Consider the following 24,853-nt stretch of genomic DNA (forward strand, 5'->3'; position numbering starts at 1 on the left):
TTGCATGATGTGTGTGTGCATTCCAAAGTTAGTAGCATATATATGTGTCCACAAACTTTGCAGTTGGGTGTATGCTTTGCCCTCCCTAACCCCAGGCTAGTTGAACCTGGCCTTGCATAGGGGGGCTACAGGGAGTGTAACAGGAGCCTGGGGTTAATGGCTGCTGCTTAGACAGGGTTACTCTGCTAATGTGTAACGTTTTAGCCATTAGCTTTGATGTGAGGACAGACACACAGGCACAGCGATGATAGGAAGAGGCAAACAGAGGGCACAGAGATTCAAATGCAAAGCAAGCTTTGAAGTAAGTGTGTGGGCACCACCAGAGTCGAGTTTCTGGGTTATGTTTTGTATTTCTTGGACTCCTCGCCTTCTTTCACTCCAAGTATGTCTACTGCTCTCTTCCTGACTTATCTGTTATCTCTCCTTATCTTTATGGTTTCCTTCACCACTTAGGGTGATGCTCCATACTTGGCAGCAGCTTTGTCAGTGATTCAAGCAGCATACGATGCCCTGCAGAGCTGCCAAAAACAGGTTTCTGACTTCCTGTATTCTCTTGCTTAACACTGCCAATAATGTATCTTTACACACTAAGGGTCAACATTATACCAGCGCTCTTTTTGACATTTAAATTGCTCATTCATAGGGGCTATTTCTTCAGTAGAAAGTAGTTCCAATGAAAACAGTTCAAATTCGGGTGGAACAACCCTACAATACACACAGGTAATGATATTGAAGGTAAAATCAACCGCAGCTGCCAGAGGTCGCGACAGTACCGCGCTAGGCCTGTTCAAAGAGCGATCACCGTCTGTACCCGTAACCCCCCACTTCACCTTTCACATCTCCAGCCGTTTATCAGGACCACTAGACAGGAGTCAATTCATCTTCCTCTCTGCTTTACTCTACACACACACACTCCCTCTCTGTCACACACATTCACCCTCTACTTTGACATCTACACCTTCTCTTCATTTCAATCACTCTCTTTTCTCTCAGTCTCTGTCATATCTGTCTTTCTTTGTTTTGTCTCTCCTCCTGTTTCTTCATCCCCTCACATTGTGAGCCTTCAAGGGATTGCATCTCTTTTTTTTCTTCTTCCTCTCCTTCTAGCAGTATTTGACAGCTCGCCGCGGATAAGGGGAGATCAAGGTTTCTAATCCCAGAGACGTGCCCCAGCATGGACACACCTCCGCCTTTGGCTTTAGATCTGCAGCTTCAGATCCCTGGTGCTGCAAGACCTCCACATGCCCAAATTACCTTTCAGCTCTCCCACAGAGAGGCTACACCTCCCAGGCAACCCCATGGTGTGCTTGATACATATGTAGTTTGCGTGCCAGTGTGCATACACATGTATTCACAGCAAGAGGTCAGCTACCTGATCTTAAAGTTCTTGGCTGAAACCAAGTATAGGTACATGTATGTTATATTTTATGTAAAATGAAAAATAGAGTTGCCAAGCAGTTTCCACTGTAAATCCCCATTTCAAAGATGTCTTTTAAGGGAATATTTCAAACTCTTGTCTGTATGCTAAATGGAGAGGTTTTTGGCCATTTAATCCATGGCAGTGCTCCAAACTCATCTAACATTGTCATGGAGGTAATGAACAGGACGTTTCTTCTAGAACCCTGGATACCCAAAATATCTCCACCTACTTCACAACTCTATTGAACTGACAGATGTTGTCGACAAAACTATGGGTATTTGCAACAACCTGCCTATATTTGCAATCTTCTTCCTGCATACAATTCACACATTCAAAGTGTGTGTGTGTGTGTGTGTGTGTGTGTGTGTGTGTTTTTTTCCAGGGAGAATGAGCCTGTGTGCCATTTCCTCCACCACCGTGATTAGAAAAGGGGATCTCAGCTCATTAAAATGGGCACTGTGTCCAGTCTCAGGGCACATCAGATTACATAGTGGCCCTTTATTGCAAGGCTTTTTTGTCATAACCCCTAACTGATTGCCACGGAGCACCCTTTGATTTGGACACTGAACTCTGTGGCCCCTGAGAAAAAGGATGATGAGAAAAGAGAAGAGACGACCACCTACTATGGACCTGGCAGGATAGAGAGAGCTTAAGATAGAAATCAGCAGGAGAGAGAGAATGGGAGAGATAAAACATTTGCAAGGTGTTTGCAATCAGCCTCTCATTGTCGGATACCGAGAAAGAGTTGGCCGTTCATCTGTAGAGCTGCTGGGCTGCTTTGTCTCCGGGCGCAGATCGTGCAACGCGATTGGAACGTTAATGGAAGTTTATGATACAGCATGTGATATGTCTGCCACGACAGATGCACAGAATAAATATAGGACAGATAATGGTTTAGACAAACACTCACACACACCCTGTCTGTCTGCCCACACACACACACACACACACACACACAGACACACACTCTCTCTCCCATCTATTTCTGTCCACACACACCCAGTCCGATCAGTAACACATTGCCCAAGATCAAAGAGATTTCCGTGCAATGGTGAACTGACCGATGAAGTGTAGAAAAAGCACGGTTGCCAGACTGGAACTAAATCTCTTTCCACTTCACTTCCCCCATGTTTTTTGTGTCTTTTTCTCTCTCTACCTCCCTCCCTGCCTCCTCATCTCCATCTCCTCCTCTCTTCTTGGCGAGAGAGGTCTCTGTCAGCACAAAGACGGTGGCAGAGGCCCTCTTTCTCTTTCATATCCTCTCTCTCTGAAACAGTCCACCCATGCCCACTTGATCGCTGTCCACTTCTCCCTCTGCCTGTCTTTCTCTGCCTATACATCCGTCTATCTCTCTTTACAAACTCTGCCTCTTCTCTCGGTCCGTCAGCTGAGGAAGTTTTGGAGGAAGAGGGGGAAGAAACATTTTAAGTGAGCGGAAGAGAAAGAGAGGGGCAAGAGAGCAAGAGGGAGAGTGTGCAGGAGTGCAGGAGAAAATGGAGGGAGAAGAAGGGAAACAGCCGGCAGAATAGGGGAACGTCAGGGATGGATAGAAGGAGGGGGGGGGGGGGTGAAAGGACTACAGGGTTGTATTGGTAGAGAGCTGGGGTATTGATTCAGGGCCTTTTGACATGCTAATTTGCTTGCTGACTGCTTTAATCGCTCCCTCTTCCCATCGCAGGCTTCAAAGAGAGGATGCTTTTTCAAAAAGATGAGAGAGGAGAGGAGAGGAGAGGAGAGAAGAGGAGAGAAGAGGAGAGGAGAGGAGAGGAGAGGAGAGGAGAGGAGAGGAGAGGAGAGGGACATTTTATCATCCCTTTAACCACTTTTAGACACTTCCACTGCTATACAGTATGTTCCTGATGCCAGTTGACAACCACATTTGCAGCACTATAACAGATCACATAAGCTGTCCTTACTCCACATAGTAGGCTAACTTTTGCGATTATCTGCATATTAATTAGTGAAATGGTCTCACGCCACTCAGATTTCGGTCATTTAGTTGGCAGTTTATAAAAAGTTGCAAAACATTAAAACTCAATAGGAGATAAATGACTATTTTCGGATATTCGTGACAGTGTATCCCTACACGCTGGCGCTGTGGGAGCACTGCGGCCGTCAGCACCGGGTCATGCGCGATCACCGGGGGCTTCCTGCCCGCAAGGGGAAAGAGAGTTGGGTGATGAGTGCCGAGAACTGTGAAAGGAGCAAACACTGAGGCGGGATGGCAGCCCAAGCAGGAAAAACATTTCAGCACCTCAGCTAATGACTTACCATTACCACTACCCCCCTCCCCCCCACCTCCTTCCTCCATTCGGTCAAGGGAGGATTTGTGTGTGTTGAGAGTACTTTTTTCATCATTTGAGGAGCAAAACAAGAACAGAATATTTAAAAAATGCTTTAAGCTATTATTTCAGCAGGAAGAGAGGGTGGCGGAGGATTGCTCATGAGACATTTTGAGAGATTGAGTCCTCTCGTTTTCTTTCTAGCTGTTGTTCTTTCCTGCTCTCCATTGGTAATAGATTCCTCGTCTCTATTCAGCAGTACAAAATGAACCTCTCTGGTGGCAGGGCGAGTGATGAGTGCATTCACCTCTATTCTGCTGCGCTCTGCTGAGCTCTGAGTGTGTGTGTGTGTGTGTGTGTGTGTGTGTGTGTGTGTGTGTGTGTGTGTGTGTGTGCGTGCATCTGCTATACATATTTATGAATGTGTCTGTGTGTACTTGAGTCTATTACTTAACATGTCCTTTTTTACATGAGTGTGTGCCTGGATTGCCTGGTTAGTTTGTATAAGCGTGAGCATGCGTGCACGGCTGTACATGTGGGGTGTACTCATGCAAATATTGGTTCCTGTCACCTAAGACATCCTTCCATGCATGTGTCTGGGTATTATTATTCAGGTTTGTGTTCACACTCACACACTTGTGCATGTGTGTTTGTGGGAACAAAGGTGATGATGTTCTGTGTGCTGCTCCTAGCTGCCTTCCTTCCCCAACAGCAAAGGTAATCTCATTATTCAGCCCACTTCCTGCTGCTGCCACCAGAGACAGGCTGACAAACACTAACCACCTCGCCGGACGAGCAGAGGGAGGGAGAAATAAAGAAAGGAGGATAAAAAAGACAGTGGGAAAATTGCTAACAGAAACACAGTGGGAAAATAGAGGGAAAGAGATAGAGAAAAAAACAGTCATAAAGAGACATTAAAGCAACAGGAAGTGTGAGGAGACAGAAGACATGGACAGAAAAAACAAGCATACAACCGAGTCGGCCCAGAAGAAGATGCAAACACTTCATTTGTGTGTGTGCAGGGAGGAGAAGGACGAGGGGGAAGAGGAGGAGTAAGGGACCGAGTCTGTGTATTTAAAGCCATCGGGGACCGGCAGGCTAAATAGAATTACGTGGTGAATTTAGAATGATGCTCCATAGCGCATATTCAACACTGTCAACAGAGGGAGAGAAAGAGAATGGAAGACCCAGATACACACACACACAATGAGTGACGCACAGGAGAGAAACTTCATCTCTAAAACCTCTTAATCCAATATGAATGAGTTTCCAGCTCAGCAAAGACTGCTGGGAATAGAGGTTGGTGGTGGGGGTTCTCAGGTGAGAAAATGCTCAGATCACACACTGACATTGCAACCGGGACCCTAAGCCCTTATACACACACACACACACACACACACACACACACACACACACACACACATATGCAAACAGATTTGGGAAACACACAAAGTGGTGAAAATGAAGTTTAAGATAATGTAAGTCAATTGTAGATCTTGTACTTCTCAGTGTTGCCTTAATCAGTCCCTCCAGAAAAACGTGATTATGTGATTGCATAATTCAATGCATAATCAGCCAAAGTCCGCATATTTATGCGGGAGCCGCATTTTTTCAAATACGCTGCACTTTCGCCGCAAAAATTGCCGATTTCTGCGCAAAATATGCGGGGCTTGCATGATTTCCTAATCCCCGCATTTTCGTTGCAAAAAAATCACATATATCTTAGCAGAAAGTTGAAAAATGTTGCATTTACTTCACACAAGAGCAGCCATTTTCCCCTGTTGCCATGGGAACGTTATGAAGTGACGTAATTAAGCGATGTGAACATTATGAAAAAGCAGGGTGTTGGGGGAATCACTTTTTTTCTCTTTTTCATCAAACCGCAGTTTTTGCAAGTTCCCGCAATTTTTGCAAGTTCCTGCAATTTCATAGCATAAAATTGCATAAATATCCTGCACATTCCATCGCATTTTTTAAGAAAACGTGCCGCATAATAAATGATTTTTGCCTCTGCAACACTCACAAAAAAACTCTTTTTGAAAGGACTGCTTAATACAGCATTTATCGAAAAGAAGCGATGCATTTAGTCTTTGTAATAAAGTAATAGGAGCAGAACAAAAGTGAAAAAAGATAAAATGTGCAAAAGCCCATAAGAAATCCATTTGAATTTAAAAAGTGATTATAAATGTAAAGGTGTTAACATAATTCCTGTGTGTGTGTGTGTGTGTGTGTGTGTGTGTGTGTGTGTGTGTGTGTGTGTGTGTGTGTGTGTTGACTGCTGATGGGGTTGATAGGTTGCAGGGTGCCGGTTAACAGCTCAACCGTGAACTTGCATTCGTCAGTGTGAAAAGTGTCTGTCACCTTCACGCCTCAAACAAGCTATATCCTCAACAACCAAACAAGCCAACAAATATAACTTGAAGGGAACAGACACACAACTTGAGATTTGCTGATTTTCCTGAAAACACATATGATTGCTCAGCAGGAAAAACTGTTGCCAGAGCACACCGCCATTCAAAGTTTCTCGACAAAAAAAACAACAGTTAAGGTAATTATCCTTTACCCATAATGACATACGTAGTCTAATCTCTCCCTCCCACCACCTGATCAACATCCCCCCCTCCTCTAACAGTAGGGACCCCCTCACCAGATGAGGAGCGAGGGGACTCCCTGACCCCCACCCTTCATCAACAGAGTGTGTGGGGGGGAGGTGGTTAACAGGGAAAGAGATCCCAAATGCAAACAGACAGAGTCCCCTCTCCTTAGATCAGGGGGCCCCTTGGCCCTCAGTGCCCTGGTTGGCCCTCTTGCCTTGGCCCTTGGTGTACACCCTGGCCACCCTTGGCCCACATCGAGAACAGACACACATACACACACACCCTGCCACAGCTGTCAAAATCCTGACGTCTTAATCAATCCTAAATCCACGACCCTGTCAAACGCAGCAGTAAGATGGATGCAGAAGGGGGTGACCCCCGACCTTTGACAGGGGTGGAGAATACAATTCCAACGTGCCCCATCGGCCCCCCCTCTACCACTTCCCCCCCCCAAACATCGCCCACCTCAGTCGGCTCCGCTGCTGCCCCAAACAATGATGGAGGAGAGCCCATTCATCCTGGGCTGGGAACCAGGGGCCAAGGTGCCCTTGTAACCCTGCACGTACTCAAGACACGCACAGACACACAAGTATGCGCACACACACACACACTCTCACACACACCCTTACAATTGGGCTTGTGTGCACCATAGAACAGCTTTAAAAAGAAAGGTTTTAAACCAAATCAAGCCATATAGTGCGACCAAAGGCTGACATACTCGCATACACTTTTTAATATGTCTGAAAAAAACTAACAACACACACACCTTACCCCACGACTCTACCTCAATATCCACCCTCCCTCCCCCAAAACCAGCTCCTGTCTAAGTCCCTTGGTCAACATGGTCATATAGGAGAGGAACCTCTCTCCCACAGAGCCTGTCACATTGGGGAATATTAACCAGCTCATCAGTGCACTTGAAGAGTGACAGTGGCCAGCAACTTTTAACCCTTCAGTTTCTGGATCTGTTATGCATGATGCATGTTATCCAGTTTCCAGAAAAAAATGTTTTCAAACAGTGTAATTGAAGCTTAAAGTGAAAAGAGTGGATGTATTGGCACTGTAAACTTAAACAACCTAAAGCAGATGCAATGATATGTGAACTAAATGGATTTATTGGCTTGAAAAGCAATACTGCCAGCTCAGAGGCTGGCAGACACTACGAGACTGCATTAGTCATATAAAATCAAAGTTTCAAAATCCTTTATTGCGTTCTTTAGAGAGTAACAGCTATTTATTTCAACTGAAATTAAAGAGAAGAGATAAGTAGTCCATTTCAATGTTGCAGGATAATGAAAGTTATGATATACAGTATGAGATCAGGGTCTCATTCTGATTTGAAACAAGAGTTGATTATAGTAAATTGCATGATAAAAAGCAAATCCAAGGCAGATTTACATAAGGCCTGTAACTAACTACTTTCTGGTCTCCTTCCCTCAACCCCTCAGCTCAGTTGTACCCCTTAGTCTTCCCACCCAAGCAGCCAACAGTACCCCTAAATCACTAGACCTGTTTGCCATGCAATTAGTCCTCCAAGATAAAGGCTCCCTCATAAATTAGGAAAGGTGTAGTGGTCCGTCCCCTTGTTAATCACCCATGCCCAGCCTTTGACCCCTCACTGCTGTGACTCGCTGCTTTTTTTGTGTAATGGTGGTGGGTGGCGGGTGGGGTATACCAATAAACCATTGTGGCAGAATTGGCATACGTTCGTCTGGCCAGCTGATAACTGGGCCTCGGCTTGGCAAAATGCTGCATATGGTCAAAAAAACAGCTACTGAATACTACTTGCTAACCACAATACACTGTATACCATAAACTACAATCTACTGTGTGCAATGAAACAAGCAAATTAAATTAGAGAAGAGTCAAAAAAGCCATTTCTCCTAAGAGCTAAATTCAAAGTTCAATTGGCAATGTTAAATGGACATTTCTAGGCCATGGTCAAAATTCAGCAACATGCTAAAAGCTCTATCTTGCTTCCAATTTATTTATTTATTTTTTATCTGAAAGGATGCACCCTACACTGACCTTAAAACCTCATCAAACAACCTGGTATAGGATCACTGCAAGCTAAGACTACAATAATCCCCCACGAAGGGCTATTCGCCCCCTACCAAATAGCACTATTTCAACCCCATCTCACTGCTGTTTATTTTCACTCTTCTCATACCTGCTCGGAATGATAAACTCTTTTTCTTTACTTCCCTCCCTCTAAAGCTGTCTATCTCTTTTTCCCAGCTTTGAGCTCCATTGGGAATAAAAGAACGAACAGGTGGGGGTGAAAGACACAGCGGTAGTGCGAACCAGTCTGCGCGCTACCCTCCTCTCCCGGTGTCACCAATTCTCCTGGGATGCATCCCATTGCACAACACCTCCCAGTGGGCCTGCTAATTACTCCATTTCCAATCATTGTTTCTATCTCCCAACGAGACACTGGAAAGAAGACTGTAGAGAGTGGGGGAGCGAGGAGTCAAAAATATCCAACAGAGTGCGAGGTGGGTGAAGTGAGGGAAGGACAAAGAGAACGAACACTGGGGATAAAGACAAAGAGGCAGAGCAAGAGGATGGGGAGAAATTATAGAGGTGGGACACTGAAGGGACTGGCAGAGTTAGAAGGCAGAAAGGGATCTACTGTATAAATAGTGAGAAAAAACAGTCAGCCCCAGAAAACACAAGACAAATGTCAGTTCTTTACCTTGGCATTCTGCATTGCGCTCCTCGTATCCAGGGTTACACAGGCAATTCCCGATGGGCACCAGCCACTCTCCATCAGCCCCGCAGTACATCTTTGGAACCTCTTTCTCCTCTGAATTATCCACGCATGATCCACGAATTTCCACGAGTGAGGAGGTATCGGCTCCAGTGATGGTATCAGGAAACTGGGCCAAGTTACGGACTGCTAGAGGACATTTCTTGTAGAAGACCCTGACGGACACAAGCGCAATGCACGCTCCAACATCCTGGAAGGCCAAATAGAAGCCCTTCCGGGACAAGGCGCCCACATCACGGACCTCTGTGTTCAGCTTCATGATGCGATCGCCGATGTCCACCTGAGTGAAGCTCTCGTCCGCAGCGATGGTATCGATCTTCCCGAACTGGTTCTCGCGGATGTAGCGCTCCTTGTCGTTGTTGGACTCGTAGTAGTAAAGATTGAAGGTTTCCTTGCAGGTTCCCATGACACCCGGGAGGCTGTTGCAGTCCCGGAGGGTGAACTTGATCTCAATGTAGACACGCTGGGCACCGCCTCGGGGGATCCAGTCAGTGCGGAGCCAGTTGTTCTGGTTTGGCTCCATGACGTTACACACCTGATACGTCCGGATGGGAATGTTCTTTTCATCCATAATGCTCACTTCCTCCCACTGGGGAAAGAACAAAACAATAACATTATTACAAAGGTGTTCTTAAAACTCTTAGTTTCAATCTGCAAATGAATTACTAATGATGAGTTCCGAAACATAGTTTAAGACAATTAAAAAAACAGTAGTAAAATGCTATAACGTTATCATGGCAGAATTGTTAAAGGTTAAGAACATCAGAGAAATATAAAAACTAAATTGTCTCCTAATTAAAATGGACTATGTAAGTATAACACATGACTGGAGTCAGTCTATGCCAAGAATGAGAGATACTGTGCAAAAGAGCATGCAAGAAAGATTAGTCAATATTTGAGTCTCAGCAGAGCAATTAATTGATGGCTAAACTTAATGCATATTTTATGAATGTCACCTAATAGACTTGTTAGGTCCTAATATAGAATCATACAGATATTAATATTCATGGCTTCACCTCAACTGTGAGAAAGGAAATTTGTTATTAGTTATATGCCTTGGTAATGCCTACACTTCAATAACAGGTTAAATAAAGAAAAAATAACTTGGGGAGTAGTATACAAAATTGTCTTCACACACACACACACACACACACACACACACACACACACACACACACACACACACACACCCACGCACACACTGAGACGGGATTATGTGAATTCAAAAACTAAGGGTCTGGAATCAATGCTAATGATCTAATGTGCGCCTGCTTTACATCAGCATACGTTATAGGGACTAGGAGACAGAGGCACACATGTTCACCACTGTGTTGTTAGTATGAACTCATAGAATAGAGAGAGACGCTGACGTGGGGCGCATGGATTACGTTATCCAAGCTTATTTTTGCCAGGAGGGAATGTTTATTTTACTTATGATAAAGTTCCCCTCTCGACAGATCACCGTTGAGCAAATACGAGCATGTCTTGAGAGGCTGAAAGCGGTGTGTTCCCTTTGGTTTTTCACCGTGTGTTTTAAATAGAGTCTTTGACTGAGCTGGGCTGTAAACAAGAGCAGACAGGTCTTTGGCTGCCGTAGCTTCAACCATTTAGAAAACTGTATAAAAAAAAGTCATAATGGAACAATGGAAGATATGGGTTATGCTGCCAGATTTGATTTGACGCCTTATCATAAACAATCTGGTTTAAAGCCTTATTACCCTGGAGGAGGGTGGGATAATGCTAAACATAGCTGTGGCTGTATGATTTGAGAAAATGTCTATCATTTCCTGCTGTTCCATTCCACACTGCTCTCTTCCTTTAGCCCCCTTTTGTTGTGGAAATTAAGCGGCACTGAGATAAGAGTGCACCTTTCCCTGATAGCAGGGAAGAGGGAGAATAAGGCCAATTGGTCATAATGAGCGGGTGAATGCAGGCTTGCCGGGGGCTGCCAGGACCCTGTCAATCACTTGTTTGTGATAAACTGGCTGAGGGGAGGATCTGAGCGCAGCAAGTTTACTGAGAAAAGCTTGCGAGCAGAGCGGGCAACAGCTGCACTAGGTGAAATTCTGTTCCCGTGGGTGGCTATTCATTAGTTAACATGATTGTTGCTGATGTGTATTAATTTTCATAAAACATTCTAGCATGTGCTCATTATCACATTTCTAAGTAGAACAAATGGTGGAGTTACTGCTGACTCACAAAACACTGTAATTTGTTTAATATGAACAATTAGGTCATCACTGATATTCAAAGATATGCCAGTTAAATACATTTTCGGCCATTTCTGTATAATGAAATTGAGACTTGGTTAAGTTATGGTATGCGCCTTACCTTTCCTTAACCATCTAATGCCCTTGGCACGCCGTGGCCACTGTGTGGCCCCTATTCTTTCTCTTATCAGTTATCAGAGCCACTGTAGATATCCCAGTTAGACTGAGGGATCACGCATTTGGTCGATCCTATTCCCTGTTGCTCTATAGTGAGATCCAGTCATCCTGCGGCAAGAGCTAAACCCCTCTGCACTTTCCCCCTTATTCATCCATTCCAGAGGACCCTCTCTCAGCTGCCAAGTTCATCTCTCTCTCTCTCTCTCTCTTTCTCTCTCTCTCTCTCTTCGACTCAATGGTGGAAAGGGATATAAAGTTTCTCCACAAAGACTGATTCAATCCACCGTCTATTCAGGAAACCTGACGCCCGCTGCAGTATCGGCCCCTGCATCTGACCATTACAGAGTGGTTAGAGAGAAGGGAAGCGAGGAGAAAGGGGAGCAGGGGATGAGGAGGGGGTGCCTATAGACCGGTATTTCTCAAAGTGGATTCCGGGGACCCCATGGGGCCCTGGAGGTTGTTCCTAAGGGTCTTTATACACAACAAAATGGCAAATTCTAATTTACCAATATTTTAGTGTAAGATACTGAAAATGATGCCTTGATCTCACCCTGAGCCTAATATCCCTACAGCACAGAAAGCTGCACAATAAATCATCAACAATGATATTTCCACAAAGGGCCCACCAGGACTGAATCTTATCAAAGAGGGCTGTGTATCTGTTTGGCGGCCCACTCCAGAGCTCCTGCCAATAATGGATATTATCTCTCCATTTTTGCTCAATAGGGGACCATGCGCCTAACAAGGGGACACTTCTTTGCAGTACTTACCCCTCCTTCTGTCGGGTTGGCGACCCATCCCAGCTCCCCCTGTACAGATCTGGAGTCCAATAACGTGACTGGAAAACAAGAATAGGAGAAGTGATCTTAAAGTCTCAGTCCGTCCACAGCATCAGCATAATCCACTACGGTCTGAAGAACGAAAATTGGTATTTAAAAAAGGCTTAATGAATAGAAATAACTGTTAAAGCGAAGTGATATTTTCATGATGAATGTCAGTACACAGAGAGAATAAAAACTGTAGACCAACGAGTCTTGTAAATGTTTTGTTATGCGTAAATCCCGTCTGTGCTTAACGCATGTCGTTTTGATTGATTTTCGTTAAGATAAAGCTTTTCTACCAAAGACAAATGTATTTCCCCAGTGTCTTTAAAGTAATAATATTTAATTCTGTTAATGCAGTGTCGGCCCGAAGCATGTTTGATGATTGGAATCAATTAAGGAGCCGTGTGCATAAACTTGGTCGTTGAAGAACAAAACGCATTTAAAATGCCTCCGACGGACAGAGAGGCTTTCTTGCGCGACATTTTCTCGAGAAAAAGTACAACAGTATGTCTGTGAAGCATTCATTTAAAAAAATCTGTTCGATTGAATTAAATGGCATAGAGTATAACTATTTATTTTTAAGGGTTGTGAATTTGGTGTGAGTCAAATTCTTAATCCGCTGCTCAGTATATATTAATAAATAAGTCCGTTATTTAAGTCCACGGTGTAAATTATTAGGTACAATACAGACTGATCAATTATACATTTTAAACATTTTGTTTCATATTTAACTTCCCGGAGCCCGGCCGAGCAGGTCTGATATGGAAACATAATTATGCAGGAGAGACTCGATCGATGGGATGGTTTAAAATAAAACAAAGTAGACTTACATCATTTATTAGTGTTTGGAGTGGAATGTAGGCTAGAACCTGTATTGGGCCAAACATTTTGAAACGCTGCGCACCGGGACCCCTAGCAGGCAATTGCCCCGAAACCTTCCGAGCTCTTGTTTTGTGTCGGATACACCATGCTCAATTCTTGCATTTCGATGTTTAGTAAACGTAAACCTGTAAGAGCCGAATAATCGAATACCTCTTATTAATCGCTGGGAACTATTCGACAAGTAGGTTGTAATAAACCAGCACCACGATTCTGAAATGGATAAATAAGGAGCTGCCTGGCCGGTCGGATGTGTGCCGGATTTTGCGAGTCTCCCACTGACTCGTTAATAGTCTACTTCGTTTATGTTCTACAAGACATGTCCGTTCACGAGATGCTTCGCTATATTAAACTTCGTTTTAAGCAGAGAGCGGCTTGACCTTCTCTCTTAACAGAGAACAGCACATATCGGGGCTGCAAGTGTTCCTGCTCGCAGGCTTTCAGCAGCTGGCACGACCCAAGACCGAGCGGAGACAGCCGATGCGCATTTGGACAGCAACTCCTCATTCCAGTTGCGTTCTAACAAAACCCAGCAAAAGTCGCTGCGTAAAGGTGACCGTCAGTGTTTCCCACCATTAAACTCATCGCGGCTCCTCGCACTCGCAACTAGGGGCCACGAAGTAAGGGCTCCGCAGCGCAAACACACAGGGAGACGGAGCGGGGATGAAGTCAGAAGTCCGCGGCAGTTATTTTCTCCCAAACAACCTTACCTTCATTTGGGGGGTATATCCGTGCAGGCGAAACAAATGTAGAAATCCCAAAAACAAGAAAGACGGCCGTGAACAAAATCCCTGCCATGAGTGCCATTTGTGTCGTTCCGTTTTTCTCTCCTGTTTTTCTTTCGTTGCTCTTCTCCCAGGTCCTGCGCTCTCTCTCTCTCTCTCTCTCTCTCTCTCTCTCTCTCCTCTCTCTCTCTGTCTCTCTCTCTCTGTCTCTCTCTCCCAGTGGAATATGGGTTTGAAGCGGACAGGGCGAAAGAGACGCAACGAGCGCACCAAAGCCAGGAGGCGGGTCTACTCTGTGCGGTCTGACGCGGACCCCGTCAATCCATAGGAAACTTAGTGGACTGTGGTGGGGGGGCAGGGGTGGGGGTGTTATGGGGAGAATAATCATTAACCACCCCCACTGCACACCCCGAACAACTCACTCTCTCATTTGCCAGTGGGCAATCTAGTCAGAGATACGAGGAGATGGTGATAGTGTGAGGTGGACATTTCTCCACGACATTTGCCATGCAGGTACAAAGGCCCCTTAAAGGTCCTTATGACTCTGTAAGTCACCGATTGACATTACACGAATAAACTGCGAGGGAAAAGTCATTTTGGCCAACAGTTAAAACGAATGATTAGTGCGTCTGTGTGTGCGCGCTGCCTTGATTTCAGACAGAGCATTGAGTTCGTTTAGGAAATGAAGTTGAAGTCTGCTTCAATCAATTCCTGCTTCCTTAACTCTAAATGAAAAAGAGAAACTGCTCCTCATTTATATATTAATATGAGTATAATGCGATGCGTCAGTTTTTTGTCCTCAGTGTTCCTCAGCACTCACACTGTGCTGCTGCTGATCCTGCATGTAGTCTGGCTCCAGTCAAGCGCAGCGCTGTCCGAGGTGAGACGCATCAGACCAAGGTCGCCACCTAGCGGACATAGTGACGCCTGTTCTGCCTCCAAAATTGGATTAAAGAACAAGCATGAGCATGACCTCCCTACCATTACATGGTATTGCACTTTGTGATATTGACAATGCTTGTTTTGTGATAAGTGGCAAGCTTGTATTGGATTATTGTTGCCATTATTCGAATATTACCAAGGCATTATGGGCATTTATGATGAAATGTGCACAGGGATTCATCCATCAGTACAGGGTACAGAGCAGACATGGTGTTGTGGTGCTGCAAAGGTAAATGTGCAGGAATTGATGTATCTTCTGCAGTTTTTCTTCAAACAAAGGCTGTATTGTTCATGTTTGAGAAAAAGCCAACTGTGTCCAGGTTTGGGGTTTGGCCTAGGGTGCTCTCACTCTTTTATGCCCTCCTACACAGGTCTTCTATTGCTCCCATGAGATGTGCCCGTTGCAGCGACAGGCAGGCAACCTTTAAATGATCAGCAGAGGAGATTGTCATCGTGTGGGCAGGTTAGGGCGTTCTGCATCACCACACACTGCAGCCAGTGAATACATAGCTCTCCACAACCACAACCAGCACCTTTATAATAGTATCTTCTTTATAGTCCCATAGGGCACTGCTTCCTGCTCATTTCTAAATGGTTGCAAGTCAAAACAGAACTCCATTGCCCATTTTTTTCTTCTCATCTCATTACAGAGTCATACATATACTGTATACCAAGACAAACATGAATGTGTCTTTGTGTGGAAATACTGTCTGTAGCCTCTAGCATCTATGTTTGGCAGATCCCAAGTGCTCTAGTTCCCATGCCTTTTGTAGCTGTCAAACCAACCTTCCAAGACTTGACTACTATATATTTATTTCTGCCCATACAAGGAAGCATCTAGGAGTTTTCTCATAGGGGTGATCTCACTGTAAATAGACCTGCCATTGTCTCAAATGCTTCTACAGACATAGTGTGGCTTTGTTTGTGTATTCTTGCAGATGCCATTCAAAGAAAGAGAGTATAGTGTTTTTATGTAGGCTCTAACTAGTCTGAGAGGGAAGCTACAAAGTCCATATCTTGGATTGCTCAAAGAAATTATGTTAGGTCAAGAAGAATGAGACTGATTTGGGAAATAGATGGAGATGTGTGTGTGGGTTTATGAGAGTCTCCTGGGGATGGGATACTGTGCCTTTCTGGGGGTCTCTCCTGCTCACCCGGCGTAATGAAGCAGATAAAGCACCTGGTGCACCAACGAAATTGGCTAATTAACCTCTGAACATTGATTGTTCAATACCACATCCCCAGATGAAGGGCACTTTCCCCTGTTTTCTCCCCTGACAACAAGCCTGGCAACCTTAACAAGCCAGATAGGCACCTGGAAGGCTGCTTTTGATCTTTTCAAGCAATGGCAAAAAAAAGTTTTGCAGACCGACAATGGCGGACTGTGAAGGTGGTCGGGACAGGGTGCAAGTGGGCGGATTGTGTCTCTTGTCTTCCTTTATTTGTGTCACAGTGTTTTTGATTGATTACACTCCCATCGTTTCCTTTATCTTCCTGTCAAACCATCAGCTTTTTTTTCCAAGGGGGAAGTGGTGGAACAACCCCCCACCCCCGCCAACACCACCCCCAATCCCTTCCTCTACCAGCCCACTCTGCTTTCTCCAGATGGCATCTGCTGCCCACACATCTGCATTGTGTGCCAATCATGCACACCGACTCCAAAGCTTTTGCTTGTGCATGCAAACACACACACAAGCTCACTAGGATACACTCACACAAACTTCTGTTATAAACCGATTTGCTGATATTTGCTGACTCCTATATGTCCTGCTCTGACATGGTGGACGTTCTAACTTTTGAACTCATAGTGTCAGTCTGTGAAGTATTTGCTGCTTTTGATCACCTTTTGTTTGTGCTTTAGCAAATATTTGACCAATTTTATAATGTTTAGCGTTGAGGACTGCTAGCTGAAGGAAAGTGAGAGGCTTTCTTTCCACAGCAGCCCTACAATCATCCACTGCTATTAGAAGTCGTTGCTGCGCTAATTAGATCAGTTCTCCGGATCAGACAGTCCAGTTATTATAGTTAATAGTCATGGTGACTAGCCATAATGTGATATTATTTGTGTTTTGCTAATGTGTGTATACTGTGTATTCGCTCCCATGACCAGCGTAGCCCAATTGCGGTGAATTTCAGGGAGGTCCAGGGGAGTCCTCCCTAAGGGACACTGGCATTGAACATTTTAGAACAAGAACAGGAGGTGACATTAATACCCTTCTTCTCCAAAAGGGAGAGTTTTTACAACTTTACACTTCAGACTATGACACTAAGAGGACTAATTCAAGAATATGAAATAAAAATGATTGTAAACTGAGATTTTGCAAATTTAGACGTATTTAGTGTTGACAATATCATTCATGTGTGTTATGTTAATATAAGAATATTGGTTTAAATATGTATGCAAGGCATTCCATCAATATAACTTGATCTAGCCTATTTGAAAAATCTTTTTATATATTTGCAGCATTATTGATCTGCACGTCCACATTCCTGGGATTGATGTAATTGTATATACAGTGGTGAAATGTAACTAAGTATCTTATACAAGTATAGGGATATTTACTCAAGTACTGATCTTAAGTACAAATTTGAGGTACTTGAACTTTGTTTGAATATTTCCATTGTATGCAACATAAGTTAAGCGTCAGTGCACTTGATGACAGAACCATCAAGCTAAAGATTGTTTGTTTACTCCCATGTCTGTGGTGGAAGTGCAGGTGTCGGCCATATGGCCTCCTCATATGTTTTCCCAACTTCGATACATTTATGCTGGGCTATTGGAACCAATCAGGGCAGAGACTTTTGGCTTGTGTTTACAGTACCTTGCGATGGCGACTGGAAGTTTGGAGACAAACATAATTTGAATATCAGCACACATTGTCAAAACCCCATCAGACCGATCAGGCAACCATGCTCAATCTGTCACATCTCTTCAGGAAATGCAGCACTCATTTATTGTCAACAAAACAAAAAACCTTTGACCCCTGTCCCCATCTCATCTTCTCCCACCTCCCTGACTACAGTTCGGGCCATTGTTTCAACTAAAGCCCCTAAAGTCCCTCCTGCTGGCCTGTGACCCCCCCAGGCTACAGGCCCTGCCCACCACCTTCGGATCCCCAGCTTCATGCAGTGTTCCTCGGCCCTGCGGTCAGGAAGACAGTCCCCGGAGGTCAGAATGAGTGGGAGTCGGAGGAGACCAGAGCAGAAAGGGAAGAGGAGATCAAAGGAGCAGCAGGAGAGCAGCTCTGAACAGGAATGTCAGAGATGAGATAAAATCCACTGGACTGGAAATATTGCTCACACAAACACACGGATGCACTTGTGCACACAAGCAATATGCACTTATTTTGTGTGTTGCAACATGATGGGACTTGTTTTTATCTTTGCCTATGATCTTCAGAATCTCCTGAGGAGTTTTGCAGTCACTGAAATCACCGGTTAATTCTGCCACCTAATTCAAAGTCCATTAATGACTGAATGAATTGTGGATGTTCAATTTAAAACATTTAAATCAGTGTAACTATATTATCTCCAGAATTCTCTATCAATTGCATGCCATTCTATATCCTCATCTCCATGGCAATACATACCTTACATTGTACTATTTTTAGCATTTCTTTTTATGCTCTGTCAACTATTTTACAGTTACAGCACTCATAACTTTAGTCCACTGTCTACTCTTTATCTCCACGGGACAGCCTTTGGAAATGGTCCCGAAACATAACATCTGACTCTCATCATGTCTGTGTAGCTACTGATCTGCATCACTTTCCTTTTCTATTTACATTTACATTTAAATGTAAGGCATTTGGCGGACACTGTCACCCACAGCGATTTACAAACCTGCTCATGATTAAGACCCCATCAGTTCAACTAAAGGTAGACATTTGGTGGCAATCAGATGTACTGCTCTCTGAGTATACCCTGTGGTGTTTGGACTTGAAGATAAAGAAATATGTCTAATATTTTTCTTCTTTCACTCTAGTCTCTTCCTGTGACATTTCTAATCAAACTAATACAGTAGGCATGGCTGTCTGAGCAGGGGGGACCACAACCGACCGCTCGATAAGCTCCGTCCCCTTTAGTTACTGTTGCTGTCAAGCTTTCCCTTCTCACACGGCACATAATGATACAATAATAACGGTGGCAAACTTATCCCTTAAGATTTACGTCCTGTTTCTTGTTGATGTTTGTAGTTTAAATCAGATAATCACACAGTTTAAGCCATTCCTTACACATTTGCTCCTCTGTTTTTATCTTTCAAATGGTGATAAAGAAAAGACACCACCTCCAAACTCTCTGTACCAAGTATCGCTCTTACTAGAGCACTGTGTACACTGCCTCAACATAATCCAAAAGCTTGACAGGCCTACTCTGTAGTTATAGTTGCTAAGCTATGTTTCGGAGCAAGGATTAGTGAATGGTCAGTTGGCACTCTGAATAATGTTGCCATTTACAGATATAGTGAAGACGTTTTACGAGCAATGTTTCTGCCAGTGTGATACAACTGAATAAAAAGTCAAAAGAATACCACCACTCGAAAGGAAAAGCATTCTTCAGCATAGCCATGTTAACTCTGAAACCCTCAACCTTCCGTCCACCATGCTGACTCTATCCCCTATGCCCCGCACCACGTCGCTGGCTGTTATTTGACCTATTTGTGCCCCTGCCACCCAGCTCTTTACCCCCTGATGCTAGTGTGTCAATCAATAAGCATCACGGCAGTTCCGGCAGTGGAGCCCAGCAGGTGCGAGCTCTCTCTGTGGTAGTAGAAAAGGAACCAAGCTGCAAGAGACCCTTTGTCTCATTTCAGAATTACCTGTGGGTTTTCAAAGCGGACCGTGGTTGTGTCTACCCTGTTGTTTACCACCCTTCATTTTCCAGTCCTGAGTTGTTATTCTGGGAAATGCCACTGGTTTGAGACTTGACAGCAGGAGGAATGTGCTCACACAGAGAGAGTTTTTCTAATGCCACACTGTAATATTACTTCCCTGATCAAGACATATCGAGATTGCATGGCTTTCTCTGGCAAGTCTAAAAGAAATGAATAGAAAAGGCAACTAAAATGTGCATTTTATGGAAACCTTTATTTTGCAGGCTGTGACTAAGGTACATGATTTACAAGTTACTGTCGTTTTTTTTTATGAGGTAAAGGTAGCGAAGTTATATCAAAGTCACAAATTACACTTTGTAACCACATGAAAACCCGCTTATCCCACTGTTTTTTTGTAGAAGCATCATTTTCAGTTGTTACAGGTCTGGGTAACGATCCAGCAAACTCTCATCTGGCCGCCAGATTAAGCTGCTGCCGTTCTTATGCATTTACTGTAGATGTCTGTGGCAGCACAGTCACTCAACGCTTAAAGCATCAACACAAGCTACAAATCAGCTCCAACTTTAGGCAGCTTTAGAATTTGTTATGTAAAAGATTACACACGAAAGACATTTGGCAGCAGCAAAAGGGAATAAGCACTCGAGGGGAGATGATTTAAGGTGTCTCGAAGTTAATTTATGGTGTGGTGTCAAGCACTTCGGAGTGCCTCCTAATCATCATACTTAGAGGAAGACAACTGAGGTGGTGCAGTGACGACAAGCATACATACTGTAAGTATGAGGGACATTACCTTAAACCTTGGTGTGTTACTAATGGCGTATGTGTATAAATGCACATGTGCGAATGCAAATATGGATTATTTATGTACTTAAACATGCATACATTTAGGTCACATTGCATTAAACAAAGCTGTGCACAGACATTCCCTCTCTGAGTCTGAGATACCGTTTTAATTGTGAGTTTACGACTCAGAGCACAGATGTAGACACAAGCGTCACAGTCACACACAAGCTGACATTTGGCTGAACCATCGAACTTGTGAGTTGAGGACGGAGTTTGTTTTCCAACTGATCTCATCTCCTAACTTAGTGAGAATCAAGAGAAGGCACAGAAGGTAGTGGGAGTTTATCAGCACCCGATGAACATTTAGCCCTTTAGCTGTTATTACTTTCAGACAAACTGGTACAAATAACTGTGGTTTCTTAATGTGATTATCGTAAACAAATCAAATCATGGTCAGTTAGTCGATTTATCTCATACCTACGGCACTGTTGGTATTAAACTAGTGGTTTACAAAAGTAAGACCACCTTTTCCAGTGGCATACAGACATTGTTGCTAACCAAAAATCTAACTTTACTGCCAGATAGAACCCAGTGTCACAACAAGTAGCAAGCAAAACTGGCAAGAGGCCAGCAAATTAATCAGGTAATGATTTATTGATGTTAAATGGTGACACATACTGTGCTGTCTTTAACTGATTTAATTCATAAATCTGCTTATTCATTACATAGATTGATGCCAATGATGGAAAAAAAATAAAGGTGTCAGAAATGTGAGGAATGGAAACACATTTCATCCACAACCTGAGACAACAACAGCAACACTGTAGTATGTTTGGATGTATGGATTAACACAACAGATTTGTGTATGTGATGTTTGATGTTTTTTTATATGACTCCCACCCTTCTTAGTCTTTAAACAAACCAATAAATGACAACAAAAAGGAAATAAATATGTACTTCAATGTGGATAGTTATGTTATCACTGGTAAAGATCATGCTTTATCATTAATTAATAAATCACACATATCCATCCATGTGTTGGACTATATTGAAAACTTTACTATTGTTAGAGAACACAACTTAAAGCATCTCTGTACTTTGCTATTAGTAGTATAGAGAAGTAGATCTTTGAATGGCTGTGTCAGGTCCTGGTTGAGAGTAAAGACAGAGGCAGCACGTCGGAAGGATCCATTTCACAAAATGTCTATATTTTAAGGCAACAAAACCAAGCACAAGACAAGGAGTATAACATTTGGCTAGCTGGGGCATTTGCAAAGGATGATTTAGATGGACGAACTTTGCTATTAACTTGCTGCTGCTGCACAGGGTGACACATGGAAAGTTTGGACACTCAGTAGCTGCACCAAGCTTCTTATAATCACCCAGAGGATTGGATCAGCCAGATGTGACTGATCCAAATTAACACACAGTTTCTTCATCAATGTAATTATAAAACATGGGTTTCTGCTATCTGTTACATTCATTGAGTCATTGGTGAGCCTCTGGTCTCCTGGTACCTTATTCCATCCAGTGAGTTCTATGCCGTGAGGTATACCGATTTAAAATGTAAGGATGGTTATCATGTATCAACAGATACCCTGAAATTTGGTATTTAGGTATCAGAATCACTATCAGGAGAATAAAATTCCTATTCCCTAGACAAAGTGGGTCTGATTTTCAATAATTAGTAAAAATGGAGATCCTTTTTAATTGATCCTTTAAGGCGTTCATGGTGTTGCACTCAGTGATACACAGAAAAAGTTTGTTTTGTGACAATAAAAAAGAGAGCTTGAGAGAGAAGTTCAAACCCTGCTTACTTTTACACCTCTGGTCAATCGCTGCATAAAGAGGACGTGATTGTGGGATTATCCTTTCAGGTAGTTACAAAAATGATTGGACCTATACCCCATCGAGACCGCCACACTATGTGCTTGCTTTTGGTAGTGTTTATTGTGCTTAGAGCATCACATTATACTAAATATAGCTACCTCTGGGCTCATGTTCAATAAAATATTATGCTCTGTTTTAGGGAACACCCTCTCTACAGCTTTTAATAACTCCTTTTTACAACCGTGCCATATGATTAGAATTTATTTATTGTCAAATGTGCATAATATCCTTTAACTGAGATGTTACCTGCAACAGTGAGTCAATGGTACAACCTCTGTCTGCTATTTACCAAGATAAGCCAATTAAATGTTCTCTATTAGTTCACTCCAATGGGATTCATGCACTTTGCAGACTTACAGATTTACGCTCACTATTTTCCAGTGAAAGCAGAAGAATCATTAAATCTTACAAGATATCAGCCACATTGCAGGAGCCTCTCTAGTCTTGTACAGAGATGGAGCAATGCTAAAGCGAAATATGTTTGTTTAGACCAGCTATTCTTTTCACTCTCCCTCCTCCTCCTCTTTCGCCTCCTGGGGTCGGGCTGTATTTGCACCATGGGTGTTGATGGAGGCGGTGGGTGAGGTAGGGCTGAGCATGGTAATCACCTAAAGGTGGGCTGGTTGCTATGGCGTCCTGCCGCTGAACAGTGACAGCAGCGAGAGCTTATTGAGTTGCGCAGAGGAGGCCAGAGCTGTCGAGCTGTCGAGACCACTGAGGATTACGCACACACATATTCACACACACATACACACAGTTTGACTTACTATAGCAGTGAAGACCTTCTATTAGTTGGAATACTCTTCCGACATGACTTCTAGCCCTAAACCTAATAATTAGTCCCTTGAATTACTTCACAATATGTATCTTTTCTTAAAAATGTCTATTGTTTAAATTAAAATGGTTCTCATAAGGATAGAAGCACAACAATGACACATACACACACTTTCATACACACACACTGAGCATGTTCACACTAAGTAGAAGTAGACACGCAAGGCACACAGTCCAAAAAACACATCAAAGACAAAAGCAAACTTATTCAAAATAAACATACTCACCGAGAAACAGAGTCATCCAGAGCAACTGACAGCTGCTCACATATTTGCTTGAAATAAGCATATTCAAACACACAGACGGGTAGAGGGAGAGAGTGAACAAGCGAGGGAGGAAGTCAGATCCAGTCACACCAACCATCTAAAACACACAGCAGCACACTTGCAGCATGGGACAATATGTGCTGATAACAAACTGCGCCAGCCCAACACCAAATATCAAGCTGAGGAGCTGTGGGCTGCCGATGCAGCCTGCTGTCTCCCACTGGACCCAAACTAACACAAACAGTCATCCAGACATGTGCTGCAAATAAAAAGAGAAGAAGAAGAGGTTTATTCTGTCAGAATCCAAATATGCACGTTTGCAAACATTCACACAGAAATCCCTAATAAATTCACCACTCTTACTTTGATTCTTATTCAGATAATCCCTCCTTGCAAATACACGCACGCACACGCACACACACACACACACACACACACACACACACACACACACACACACACACACACACACACACACATGCAGTCACACTTAAGCACACACACAGGTAGGACCTCTGTGCCAAAATAGCAATTACCCATCCTGTGCTGTGAGATAGGAGCTGCAGGCCCCCGGAGCAGCCGCCTGTTATTACTTATGTAAATATTGCATGGTAGTGTCTCTATCCAATTTGGAAAAGAATGACAGTATGTATGTGTGTGCCAGGGTGGTTTATCTGCATAGGGATGTATGCGAATTTGTGAAGACAGAAGGTATTTCAAGTCATTTCAGTCTAGTGGAATTGGGAGGCAGAAAGACTACAGTAGATGTGTTGAAGGAGATCATGGAGGGGAGATCCATACATTTAGTAGAGAAATTAAAGTTTTGTTTTTGAAAATTGTGCTTTTCACACTTCCGTTAGGAATGGCTTAATAAAATGAAGAGAAAGTGAGGAGAGATTATATTTCAAGAGATGATCTTCATAAATTACATTATTTTTTTATAACTGTTATGGGAAAGAATATCTCTGATGTTAAAATTGACAAACAGCAGCAGTACCATCTACATATGAACAGGATTTTTTGGTTCTTTTGCAGTCATATTTTTTGATCCAACACGTGTCTATTAGCCTTTCAAATGTGCAAAAACAATTAAAGTGGCAATAAATGAGGTTTATACAGATTAAATAATTTAGGACATAACTCAATGTAGAAGATTGTGGAAATGATAGATGCAGTGTAACAAGACTAAGAGTCTGCATGGCCAAATCCTCATCACAGTTTAGCGTGTTAGCATGCTAACAGTCGATTAACAGAAAGTACAACTGAGGCTGATGGGAATGCTATTAGTTTTTCATTATTTGTTCATACAGCAAAGTTTTGGACAAAATACAATTTTGATGTGATGATGGCGCTAGATGAAAAGTTGAAGTCAAGTCTTTTTTCAGATTCTGTCACGTCAAACTCATGAGGTTCACGACTT

At 43.3% G+C, this 24,853-nt stretch overlaps 1 protein-coding gene across 3 annotated transcripts in view; it reads right to left on the minus strand.

The window, feature by feature from the left end:
• epha4l (eph receptor A4, like) overlaps positions 1–14,157 on the minus strand; it is a 55,100-nt gene extending 40,943 nt beyond the window's left edge. For all 3 annotated transcript variants that reach the window (XM_028572989.1, XM_028572988.1, XM_028572987.1), the window contains exons 1-3: positions 13,870–14,157; positions 12,227–12,294; positions 8,995–9,658 (exon numbers count right to left, since the gene is read on the minus strand). In XM_028572989.1, coding sequence (XP_028428790.1) covers positions 8,995–9,658; positions 12,227–12,294; positions 13,870–13,966 — 829 coding nt within the window. In that variant the 5' untranslated portion in view covers positions 13,967–14,157. The remainder of the gene's footprint in view (positions 1–8,994; positions 9,659–12,226; positions 12,295–13,869) is intronic.
• Between the last annotated feature and the right edge of the window lie 10,696 nt (positions 14,158–24,853).

Source organism: Perca flavescens, chromosome 3 (assembly GCF_004354835.1).
Source record: "Perca flavescens isolate YP-PL-M2 chromosome 3, PFLA_1.0, whole genome shotgun sequence".
Classification (NCBI taxonomy): Eukaryota; Metazoa; Chordata; class Actinopteri; order Perciformes; family Percidae; genus Perca; species Perca flavescens.